Source organism: Anoplophora glabripennis, unplaced genomic scaffold, assembly GCF_000390285.2.
Source record: "Anoplophora glabripennis isolate ALB-LARVAE unplaced genomic scaffold, Agla_2.0 scaffold880, whole genome shotgun sequence".
In the NCBI taxonomy this organism is placed as follows: Eukaryota; Metazoa; Arthropoda; class Insecta; order Coleoptera; family Cerambycidae; genus Anoplophora; species Anoplophora glabripennis.
Window position 1 is genome coordinate 90,982 of NW_019417423.1, and position 13,584 is coordinate 104,565.

Consider the following 13,584-nt stretch of genomic DNA (forward strand, 5'->3'; position numbering starts at 1 on the left):
CATTTGTTTATAAAACTCATTTTTCTTGGTATCAGAAAACTGATTAAATAAATAAATATTCCTTGGCTTGTTAGCCTTGGCTGTTATTATCTGTACCAGTGACCAAATATTGCACTTTTAATAGGACTAAAGCTTTTATTTTGTTACAAAACGATTTCTCTATTTCTTTTTTATGACAGGAGGATTTCTTAAAAATTGTTTCTTTTGTTGGTTTCATTTATAACTCACAAACAGCACTAACTCAATTTTATATAGTTTGTTTTATCACAAAATATTTCTAATAGCAGTAAGTAAGCATATTCAAACCAAAATCTAAAAAGTCGTATGTCATCGTAAGCAAAATTGAAAAAGCTTTAAATTGAGGTGTCACTCAACATAGGGTGCTATTTAAAGTTTAAGGGTATTTTACGTCCCTGTCTAAAGGGTAGCTTCCAAGACATCAAAACTTACGTCATCACATGTCCCCATTGAAAAGAAAATCGACGTGTCTCAGTTTTTTTTTAATTCCGATATTTTCCAGGTGGGAAGTTTTAATTGAAACACTCTATATAAACTCAATGTTATTAATATATTTACAGGGTACTGGGTCAAAGTACTGGCAAAAAATGACATGCTCGTCTGTAGATGCAATCAAAGCATTATTAGGTAGTTTACTTTTTTATTTTGCAACATGAGACAATAATAAAAATGTAAATAAAAATTGACATTTAAATATAAAATTATTTTATTTCACAAAAAAATAATGTAATACATCGTAAATAAAGAATGTATCTAAATAAAGATCTCCTTATTATTAAGTGAGAGGAGAACGATATCCTCCGCAACTAATTAGTGGTTTTTGCTTAGTGGCAAGGGGCAAGGGGAACAGCCTTTCCCACTCCGCGTACCGCTTTTCGTGCAGCTTCTCCTGCATTACAAGCTTCTTTCCGATGTCCAAGTACTTCTGGTCCTTAAGAGTGAAAGGTTCCCACTTCACGTTGTCCAGTTTGTCAGTTGATGTAGGGGTTGGATTTCTAAAATAAAAACATTTGATATTAACAACAAATGTATGTATTTATTTTCCCGGTGTTTATTTTTAGTTTTCAGTATTGTTTATAGTTCCTTACCCGGTCTTAGCGAAATTGGCATAGAGGGTCGTCAACTTCTCGACCATTTCAATTTCTGGGGATGTGGCGTTGAACCACGGGAAGCGTTTCGAATTGTAGAGCAAATATATCAAATCATCGTGATGGACAACCCCTAAAAAAACATCAGAAAAGAAAAAGCAATTTTTATATCCGATTTTAAAGTTGAGGATAACAAAATAAATGTCCTTATTCGCATACCATAAGGAGTGGTGTTGTTACTGTCAGGTAGGTAGAAGTGACTGTAGCGTCCCTGGTAGCTGAAACGGTAGTAATAGACACAATCACTGCTGTACTGGGATATCAGTTTCGCTGCTCTGTTCACTGGAAATCCCACTATCGAATCGGCATACAACTAAACAGAAAAAAATATATCAGAAGTAAATTCTAAAATGTGAAATATGTATATATTTCATTTTTTAGGGGTGATATAGTATGTGTTCCCCAGAATGCTAATCTATCAATACTTTTTTTTTAATGAAATAAATAGTCAAGTTATAATTAACTACATTTTTACATTTAAACTCGTATCTACACCGCCACTGCACAGCTCTCTCGTATTGTATGTACAAGTTTATCAGTGTTTCCAGTTTTTACCTTTTTGAACCAACAGTATAAAACTAACTTTTGTATTTTGCATTTTACATGCTATTTTAAAAATCATATTTTTTTTGTAAATGCGGACAAAGGCTGAACATTAAAAATTGTTTAATTTTTAAAAGTGTATGCATGAGTTATTAAATATTAACTAATGTTGTAAGTAAAACTCACTTAAGTTTTCAAATAATTATTTTTCTTATTTTATAAAATACAAATCTGACAGATGTAGAAGTTTTTAATAAAATGTATTTGTTACTAATTTTTAAACCACTTGTGTTTAGATTGTGAATCTCAGCGCTCGGTGTTTAGTAACGGTGTGTCCTGTAATGAAAAAAACATGTATGATAATCAAGAAAAATTAAATTTGACTATTATGCGTGCCATAGCTTCCAACTTACCCAGTTGGCTAACGCACTCGTTTATTCAAAGGGTTACACAACCTGTCCAGCGGCGGGGACATGAAAATTACAAAACCAAAAAAAATATGCCCCCCATGTATAATTAATAAAAATGAAACCATATAATTACGTTGGCCAAAGCCGTGAATTGAGATTTGTCCACAGGCTTGTCATGCAGTTATATTTCCAGTTAAGGTTTGTGTCCAAATTTAGACTTAAAAATTTTACTGTCACAGTAAGTACTATTAAAATTCACATTTAATGTTTCGCAATTTCTATTTGGAACAGCGTTTGTTCAAAGGGTTGCACTAACTTGTCCATCGGCAGGGGTATGAAAATTACAAGAAGAAAAATATAAAAAAAACAGTTTCACGACGGAAATTAAGAAAACAAACTCATGATATGTATTTCTAAAGATCGAAGTTAGCCTCTGTATAAACATGACCCCCATTTAAAGTTACACCATGTATAATTAATAATAGTAAAACAATATAATTACGTTAGCCAAAGCCGTGAATTGAGATTTGTCCACAGGCTTGTCATGCAAATAGAACTTCTTCAGGTCCTTACTGACATTTTTCGATCGATTCGTGTCTCTTTCATAGATGAAAGCTATTGGGGCGATTTTGTCAAAGTCTTCGTTTATTTGTTTGGTCAGAGTTTCGTTGTTTACCACGTCTGGAAAGGAAAATGAATAAAAAATTAATTTTAAAAAACAAATTCAAGAAATATGTATACATACTTATGCGACGATAAAATTCGAGTTATGAATTTTAGTGATATTCAAATCATTACTGTGAACATTAATGAATTCGTAGGAAAATAATTTTAATATTTCAAAGATATGTTTCACTTACTAAACGCGAAGTATCCGAATTCATCGGTCGTTATGCCAGTAATAAAAGGTACATTTTGGAATTTTCCACTTTGTATGAGGTCGTTGGGGTGGGCAGTCAAAAACCGCGGTTGACCAAAGTCACTTTCGATGACAGGAGACCATATTACAACTGGATCGTATCCAAATTCCTAAAGGGTAAATGTTTTTAGTAATCAGAACTAATAAACATATGCGCCGCAAAAAATTAATGTGTAATTTCCAAGCATTTACATGGTCTGTAAATATTTCATTTAATTTCAGGGAAAAAACCTTTCCTTGGAATTTATCGATTTAAATTAATATTTACATAGCCGGTGTAATTTTAGTATGAGAATTTACAGAAATAAAGTAGGTAAATATTTACAAATAAAATCTAAATTTTTTTAAATATTCGTAGTAATTTTTCAGGATGCCGCTAATATTCTACTTATCTGGACTTTTCACCAATTTTGGTTAATTTAACACGTAATAGAATTACATCAGCTTTTAAAGGAAAAATTACTAACTATTTTTGCTCGGTATTTATATATGCCGTACGTACCCTAAACTGAGAAAGGGAATTTCCCAATTCTTTGAACGGCTTAGTTTTCAAACACTTTATGATGTTGGCGCTGGTATCATCCGGACACCCTACAATTCTTGCCTGTTTTTTGGCAATTTCCAGCTGGTTATGTGGAGGAATCCAGGCGCCCACGGCCGACCCACTCATTGCAATCGCTTTGTGGAATAAGCCTGTAAACACACAGCATTTTTGTATTAGTTTCACCCTGTGTCTGAAGTTTGACTGTCATAATTTTTTATTTCATTTGTGGTTAATCTATATTACGCTGAAGTAATGACAGTCACACTTCTAACACACTGTATATATAATTAACTAAATTCTAGGAAAATCGTTTTAATAACATCACTGGCAGATAACCGTTAGTTCCCTTTCAACGTACCTTGCGACATTGGCGAAACCAAATGCAGAATGACGCTACGACTTCCTGCACTGTACCCCTGGATCGTAACGCTGTTCGGGTCCCCCCCAAAAGCTTCGATATTTTGTTTTACCCATCTCAAGACCAACACTTGGTCTTTCAAGCCATTGTTGCCTGGTGCTTCCTTGTCGCCGGTGCTCAAGAAGCCTAAATAATGTATAAAATTACATTTATATCACTTATAGGGAATATGTAATTGGTTGAATTTATTACCCAGAGAACCTAAGCGATAATTGAAAGTAACCAAGACAATGTCCTGGTCCATGAAATATTGCGGTCCTGCACGGTAACTCACTGAAGATGAGCTGTAGAATCCTCCAGGGTGGATGTGGACGATTACGGGACGTTTTGGATTCTCAGAATCCTGGGGAAGCTGCAAAATTTTTTTCGGTAAGTTTTAAGAGATTTAAAAATTCAGAAAGTATCGGAAAATTCGAAAAAAAACTGTTTTTTCCAAAGCAAAAAAATTTGAAAAGCGAAAAATTTAAAGAATCTTAAAATAAAAACACTTGAGAACATATTTACTAAAATATCTTTCATAACATATTTTGCTGGAAATCTCAAATTAGTAAAGTTCAAGCACAAATAATTGTCAAAATATAATTGTAATATTTTATATACCCGTAAAACAACAAAAATAAACAAAATTCTTATTTTTCATGACTAAACAACGAAAAAAAGAACAAAAGATCAGTACTCCTTAAGCAAAATAGAAAATGTTTTTTAATTTAAAAAGAGACTGGCTTTATAGAGAGAAATATTTTGCAAATTCGTTAAAGGTAGTCCACTTAGCAGTAGGTATTTAAATTTTTTCCAATGTTTCTAACTTTCTTCAGAAAAAAGTCGTTTTTTTCCATCTATCAATTTTTTGAAAATTTTGACCTCTAGCTGTAGCACAGAGTTAAATATTTTCCAGACGTGAACCTCTAGGGTATATTTTTGTATAGGTTTTCTAAAATAATTTAAACACTAACCTGGGTTGAATAAACGTTTACGATCAAACAATCTTCCGAGACAGGGCTTGTAGAGGGTTGAGGGCAAAGAAAACCATCTTTGGTGGCGTCATAGACTCCCCCCCACTTTTCCACAGGCACCGGAGGCTGGCGGTTTAAAAATCGATAAGTTAAAAGTGCACCATCTGCATTTTTTTTAACTTCAGCTTCAAATTTGTGAATCTCACCTGGAATCTCAGTTCATCTACTGGTGGTTTGGCATAACGCATACCTCTGAAAGCGTTAATGGTTTTTCCCAGTCTAGAAGTCATAAGACTACCTCTTACTTGTCCTAATGGGGTAGTTACTACCGGATTTTCAGTTACATGTTTCTTTTTCTCCTCATTTTTTCCCTCACTTATTGCGAATAGTGCTAAAGCATAGCACACTACTAAGGCCACAAACATGTTCTTATGGAAGTTTTGTTATTCCTTTATATCATCACACGCTGCTAATACTGTTAATGATACTTTACTTTATTTTATTATTTTTTAAATAATATTTTATTGTTAGATCTTGTACATTCACTGTATTTTAAAAACCTTTAAGCTAATTCAAACATTTTCCTTAAAAAATTTATTAAATTAAGTCGAACAATGGTTTTCGATACCAGAAATCTAAGTAGAGAAAGCTCTTAACTGATGATATTGCAGTAAATAAATATTCTGTGGGGTACATACCCACACCCCAACTATCATTGAATTAATTATGCCAACAATATCTACTAAACAGCTAACTGAAAAACACATAGGTAAGTACCTAAAATTCTTAAATAATGTAATACATATTTCAAATATGTTTTATTCTTATTTTCCTTAATCTTAATATTTCTGTATTTTGAGGGTGATTTTCCTAGTGGCCTCCTTGTAAAGGGAGTTAATAAATTATTAATTAATAATTAATAGAAATACAAAATATTTAAAAAAAAATAAATTTTGAAATGGCTGACGCAAAAGTGTTAGTGTGATAACATGACGAGACCAGACTTGTTCAATAACATGGCAATTTGACGAAATTCGGCAAACTGGAAATATTGATGAAGAGATGAATTTTTTGCTTAATGTTAGAGGGCGCCACATACAGTGTTGTACCTGGATTTAAATAACCATGACCCTTTTGTATGGCACTGTATGTCATTTTTGACTTATTCTCCACTCAATTATACGTACAAAAGGTACTTTTTTATCTTAAAATTAGTCAAAGATTCACCCTAAAGTTGCGACAAATACTTAATAAACACCCTGTATATATTATATTATACCAAATTTCCTTTATTTAGCACAATTTAATACACACAGTTTACAAATTTTGACACTTTTCAGTAACAAAATGTAACTTACCCTTTCAAAAAAATCCCGCCGACACTCGCTTTGACGGCGTTTATATATTTTTCGTTGTTTCTCGAAATTTCCGCAAATAAGAACAGTATTGAACAAGATTTAACCTTCTAAGAATGCGATAGAAAGAAATGGAACATATTCTAGAAACATCATGAGACAAATAAGTAAACAATATAAGCAAAGTAAAAATATAAATATGTTTTAGTTAATAAAAACAAGTCTGTTTTCAACTTGGTTTACAGTTATTGTCTGTAGATATTGAAAAATTTGAATTATCTTGAATACACAATTCTTTATTTATCATCATTCAAATTATATTGTATATAATATACACATATATTGTTAGGTACCAATCTCAAATTTACTACCTACCAATTTTAATGATAACCTTAAATTTTTTAATTAACTACTTATGCAAGTATGCATGTAGTTTAATTAGATTGAAGTATTAAATTACGTGTGTTTTGACATGATTATAAATTCGTACTAAGATCGTGATTTCTTCGTCAATCATTGTTATCTGTGATATCTCACAACATTTAAGAACATACATTTAAACGTAAAATTCGCCAGCTTAAAACACTTCAGCTACTGTTAAATTTTTAAATATTCCTTCAACGCAGAGAATGCACAAAATTTAAAAAATATTTAAATATACATACACCTTGATATCATACAAAATACCATTCGTACTTTACACGTCTCACGTACTATTACTTAAAGTAGTTTTAAACCATTTATACATATGTATCAAACAAGTGGTTTACCTTTAACAGACTAAACAACTAAACTGCCATGCATATGTTATACATTATCCTTGTTTGTACCCTGTACGTGTCTCACCGATACAGCACAAAATTCCCCAGGGGGAAAATTTTTACTTTTTATCTCGTGCAATGCATACGAGTAATGGCTTTATTTGTTGAATTAGTTTGAACATTAACGAGTCCCAGGAACTTTGGATAATGCGCCAGGGGTGGACTTGAATGTTGATATGTACATATTTCTAAACAGTACCGTTGAGTGGGAAATAGTATTTCTCACTCCATTACCATTTACCCCTATAATTAATATTTGAGCAGATACGTTCTTAGCGAATTAGATAAGTTCATAGGTAACTTTTATTTGAGTGTTACTGCCTATGATTATGAAATATTGCATTATCGCAAGTTATAATATTATCTATAGCATTCTATCTAACAGTTTACATAGTAAGCTCTTTAATATTTAGGTATATGGAAAATTAGTTGAAAATTTTTAAATGGATTGAATGCGGGGTTCGACCCTGCATAATTCGTAATCAATAATCACTCAAAACCCCGTTTACTAATCCACAATTAATTATTAAAATCCAGTAGTAGATTATTACGTCATTTGTATATTCAACTCATTTTTCTTGGTATCAAAAAACACAAAATAAATATTCTTTGGTTTGTTAGCCTTGGCTAATTGTATTTTCCAACAAGCGTTGAGTGAGGAAATTCTATTTCCTCATTCTACGATACTAGTGACCATTTTTAATATGAATAATGATTATTTTTTTTTCTTACAAACATTTCTTTCGTTCGAACCCTACAACTTTTTTATTTTATATCAATTGTCACGTACATTTTCTAGCTATTATTTTACATTGCGAATTGATCCATGAACGAGTTGAACAAGTGTAATTCATCAGGTTATTCATAAAATTCTAAATTTCGTTTTCTTTGAAACGAAAATAAAAATATCTAGTACCAAATTTCCAACCAAGCCGTGATAAATAAAAGCAATTTGAAAATTAATAATTTCACATATCCAATAATTCATCGTCATCGGTATTCTGGCAATATAAGAAATATTTAAGAAGTTGCAAACTACCTAAATAGTATAGAAAAGTACAAATTTCTGAAAAACATGAAATTTGAATTTGAGGTTATATGGAGTTGGATTGAGCTTTACTGGGTTGGACTTTTGTAGTGCTGAATGATTATATAGCAAAAGTAGTTACCTACAGAATCTATAGCCATTTTTCGCATGATTCGTACAATTTGGAGCCGAACACCCAGTCATTTTTAACACAGAATTCTAATTGAAACCGTAGGGAACAACCGTTCACTGGCGGGTTTACGATAGATAGACGATAGACGATAGATAGATTATGACGTCATGACGAATAGCGGACGAGTCTGCTGTCTTTTATGTAGTGCTGTAGCCTAAATAGTGACGTCACACTAAAAGAGTCTATTATGTATTTAGTATATAGCTGTTTGCTGGTTATTGGGATTGGGAGTATAATTCAATACCTACTAGTTGGGGCAAGGTAACCCATAAAGTAGTTGTTTTCTACAATATCGACAATTATTAGGATTAGGAGTCTTATCTGTGGGGTTCGATGTATTTTGCATATCTTTATTTTTGGTATCGAAGAACATAGTTTGACTTCATTTGTTAAGAATTTTTAAAGGTTTAATATTTTTAAATTTGAATAGAATAACTAGCCTAATACCTTTAAAATATACAGTTAAAAAAAATGTAAGAGCTAATGAAATATATGTTTTTTGAATTTGTTTTCAATGTCAATCCTCTCTATGTATTTGTTTTACAACATGAGACAATAAAAGTGTAAATAAAAATTGACACTTAAACATGAAATTATTTTATTTCACAAAAATATAATTATATACATCGTATATAAAGTATGTTTCTAAAAAAAGTCTTATTAATAGTAAGTGAAAACAAAACGATATCCTCCGTAACAATCTGATTAGTGGCTTTGTTTATTTTTTGAGTATTGACCCAAGGGGAACAGTTTTTCCCACTCCGCGTACCTCTTCTCGTACAGCTTCTCCTGCATCTGCAGCTTGTTCCCGATGTCCATGTACTTCTGTTCTTTGAGGGTGAACGGCTCCCATTTCACGTTGTCCAGTTTCTCCGAAGGGGCTGGGATGGGGTTCCTGAAATTTTTTATTAAATAACTTCAAATAGTAATAATAAAGCTAATTCTAACATATATAAATTTTTTTAATCTTATCAAATGTATATCAAACAATTTTCTTCGATGCCAGAAATCTAGATGTGCAAAAATGTATTTAACTCCACAGGCAAAATTCGTAATTGTCGATATTGCAGGAAACAACTACTCTATGGGGTACACGCCCCAAATGCATGACATGACAACAATACCCGATAAACAGTTAATAACAAATAATTATCCAAAATAAAAACTAAAAACGAAATGTCTAAAAGTAAATAATAACAAAAATACATACGTGACATAGTGAAACTTAAATATCTTGTATTTTTGATGACAGAGACATAAAATACAGCTCTACAAAGAAATCTTTTTGTTTCCATATTTTATTTAGGATTGTTTCACCAGGTAGCCTACTTGGGAATAAATTTAAGGCCGGCCTTTTATAGATGAGAAATCGCACTTTTAGTACAAGATTTTTTAATTGATCATGTTCGTAGGATATTTGCAGGTCTATTTGTCATATTACATAACACTCTCAACAATTGTGATTAATTCATGTGTAAATAGTTTCTTAAAGGCATACTGCGGGATGTGTTTATGTTTATATTGCCGTCCACTCTGCACATTTGTAATATTTTAAGCATATAAGAATTGATTTTGAAACTTTAAATTTAACTTTAAAAGACACTCGGAGAAAACGATCCTTTTTAATTAAAATACGTAGTATCTTACCCTGTTTTAGCGAAATTTGCATAAAGAGCCGTCAACTTTGACACCATTTCGACTTCTGTTGGAGAGCTCTCTTTGAATAAGGGGAATAACCTCGAAACGTAGAACAAATATATCAAATCGTCGTGATGAACGACCCCTGGAAAATGCGAAGAAATTACCAAATTTTTATTTTTGTTCCCCTAAAAAACTAAACAAACGAAAAAATAAACCCCTTCTAGACACAAAAAATAAACAAAAACGAGTAGTTACATTCTTTCACTTACCATAAGGAACAGTGTTATTGCTCTCCGGCGTGTAGAAATGGCTGTACCGGCCTTGATAGCTGAAACGGTAGTAATACACGGAAGTATTGCTGTACTCGGCAAACAGTTTTGCTGCTCTGTTCACCCCAAATCCTATTACGGAGTCCGCGTACAGCTAAGTAGAGAAATAAAAAAGGTTTAATTACCACAAAATTTCAATGAAATATTTTACTACACCTGAGCCAGAGGTGTGAGCTGGGACTGATCCACGGGTTTGTCGTGCAAATAGAACGTTTTTAGCTCCTTGCTGATAGATTTTGAGTAGTCCGTATCCCTTTCGTAGAGGAAGGCAATTGGAGCTTTCTTCTCCCATTCACTGTTGATCTCCTTCGTCAGGGTTTCGTTGTTTATTACAGCTGAAGAAAAGTCAAGAGAATATAGCAATTTATATGGCTAATTGTAATTTGATACATTCCCTTGGAAAGGTGACAGAACAAGATGTAAGGAAATTTAAGTCTATAGATAGCCAATTTAATAAAAAAAAAATAAACAGGATAGTTTGCTTAAGTCAGGTTAGGTTTTGTGTATGTAAAGTCCTAAATATGAAACATGTGGATAGCCTCGAAGCAAAGTAAATTTGACTGTCTCTAAACTGTAGCAAAAGTCAATAGTTTTTGAAAAATTTCAATTTTTATTTTTTCTCAAAAAAATAGATTAAAGTTAATTAACAACCATGGCAGTGTGGTGTGTTTGTATCTTCATTGTAAAATTATCAGATTCGGCATCAATGTATGGGTATGAAAATTACAGAAAAGAAACAGATTATTGAAAAAAAATCAGTTACACAACAAAATTTGAGAAAACAAACTTATGATATGCCTTCCTCAAGGTCAAAGGTAGCCTCTATATAAATATTACCCTCATTCATAGTTACGCCCCATATAAACCCTGAAAAAAAAACACAGATATACTTACCGAACGCCTTGGGTCCAAATTCATCCGCTGTTAATCCAGTGATAAGCGGCACTCTTTTGAATTGACCATTCTGTATGAGATAGATGGGATGAGCCGTCAAAAATCGTGGTTGGCCAAAGTCAGGTTCAATTACAGCAGACCATATCATGAAGGGGTCATTTGCGAATTCCTATAAGAACACAAATAAGTATTAATTAAGTTAAAATATATTCTGTCTTTGTAAAAGGCTCGGTATTTAGACAGATTCCTTTATAACTTACACACTTGAAGTTGCAGATCCTCTACAACCTTCAATATCATTTTAGCGGTTAATTTTCAATCAAATTTTGATAAAATTGAAACAAAGATAATGTTTAGTTTTTACAGAAGCCTATCAATTTTACCTTAAATTTAGGTAGAGATTCGCCCAGTTCGTTGAATGGCTTAGTCTTGAGGCATTTTACGATATTGATAGCGGTGTCATCTGGACATCCTACAAATTTAGCCTGTTTTTTGGCCAGATCCAGTTGATTGTGTAGAATAGGCCAATTGCCTAGAGGGGATCCACTCATTGCAACAGCTTTGTGGAATAGATCTATAAATTTTTAACTAATGATATTGTGGGAAACTACTACTCTGAGAGCTAAATGTCTACATCTAGCACTGAATTAGATATTTGTAGTTCGTTCTTTTCCAGTAAGTAGAAAGTAATAGTTTGTGCCAGTAGGCATTGAGTTGCAATAACATTTATAATACCTAATATGAAATATGACGTATAACTTATAAGTAGGTTTATCTGGGCCAGATCTATAAATATTGCAATGATTATTACTACAGCAATACGTACTAAGTATACAATTTTATTTTAATTATGAAGTATGATTTAAAAAAAATTATAACATCAATCTTGTTTGGTAGTTAGACAAATAAATTTACTATGCCACGAATGTAATTAATTAGAATTTATAATTAATAAATAAATGTTAATAGAGAGAGACGACATACTAACGTAAGTAATATCTAAAACAAGGTTTCTAATGAAGATTTCTCATTATACAAAACTATGAACTTACCTTGGGACATCGGTGAAACCATATGCAAGATAACGCTCATCGCACCAGCACTATAACCCATGATTGTGACACAATCTGGGTCCCCTCCGAAAGCCTCGATGTTTTGTTTCACCCATTTCAATGCCTGGACTTGATCTTTCAAGCCGTTATTCCCTGGGGCTTCTTTGTCGCCGGTACTCAAGAAACCTAATATGTTAAATACACATACCCTTTAATACATCGGGATCTACATTTTTTAAATAATATTTTTCGTCACGTGAAAAAAGATATTAGTTAAAGATTTATAAGAGTGATATTACCTAAAGTTCCCAAGCGGTAATTGATGGTCACTAAGACGATATCTTGGTCCATAAAATAATTGGGTCCAGCCCAATAACTGGTAGAACCGACACTGTAAAACCCTCCAGCGTGTATGTAGACTATTACAGAGCGTTTCGGATTTTCAGCACTCTTCGGAAGCTGTAAAAGTTGTAACAATGTTTACTATAACGCCTCCGAAGGTTCATGTTAAATACTAACCTTGGTGGAATAAACATTTAATATTAAACAGTCTTCTGATACAGGATCCGTGGTAGGTTGTGGACAAAGTGGACCATCTTCAGTGGCATTATAGACGCCCTCCCATTTCTCTACCGGCTCTGGAGGCTAAGAATAATAAATAAAATTGAAATTGAATTCATTTTTCCAATCTAAAAATGACCAGACAATACAAGATGGCCTACCCACTTGGATGCTCATAATGAAAAAGGAACGTAATACTGGTTTTTGAAAACAGAGTATCAAATTCCTCACAACACTTTTTTTATTTATGGTTAATTATTTGACTACCAGTTTCTGGGTCTATCTTAGGCACCCTAGGGTTACTTAAGGCTAGTAGTTGATTCAAACCTGCCCGCTCTAGAGCTTGATCTCATAATCTTAAGATTGTAACACCCCAAGTAAACGCACCCTTAGCGCCTTAGCGTTGAGTGGGAAGACTTCACGCCCTTGGTCTATTTATGAGCAAATTCAATTTGCAATCAGATAATACTCATTACAAGCAGACAGTGAATGGTATATGTACATATTAAATGATCTCACCTTAAATCTCAGCTCATTTACTGGCGCTTTCGCGTAGCGTATGCCCCTAAATGCATATATAGGTTTGCCTAGCCTTGAAGTCATAACCGTACCCTTTATTTGACCTAAAGGGGTAGTTACTAAGGGGTTTTCAGTCGTACTCCTTCTCGACCTTTCGCTGGCTTCAGGAAAAGCCAGAGCATAACCCAGAAAAACGATTACAGCTACGTGTCTGAACATTCTGGAATATATTTATTATT

General features: G+C 32.8%; 1 protein-coding gene across 1 annotated transcript; it reads right to left on the reverse strand.

Annotated features, from left to right (window-relative positions):
* Positions 1 to 706: 706 nt before the first annotated feature.
* On the reverse strand, positions 707 to 13,584 carry LOC108911898. Its single transcript, XM_023456274.1, has 20 exons — positions 13,346 to 13,584; positions 12,785 to 12,910; positions 12,565 to 12,724; positions 12,266 to 12,451; positions 11,597 to 11,787; positions 11,214 to 11,382; positions 10,476 to 10,654; positions 10,260 to 10,413; positions 9,997 to 10,132; positions 9,058 to 9,244; positions 5,160 to 5,393; positions 4,954 to 5,079; positions 4,193 to 4,352; positions 3,941 to 4,126; positions 3,541 to 3,731; positions 2,980 to 3,148; positions 2,622 to 2,800; positions 1,326 to 1,479; positions 1,107 to 1,239; positions 707 to 1,013 (listed from the first exon to the last, which is right to left on the reverse strand). Exons 1-20 carry the CDS (start codon positions 13,562 to 13,564, stop codon positions 794 to 796), a joined length of 3,459 nt encoding a protein of 1,152 aa, XP_023312042.1. The 5' UTR covers positions 13,565 to 13,584; the 3' UTR covers positions 707 to 793.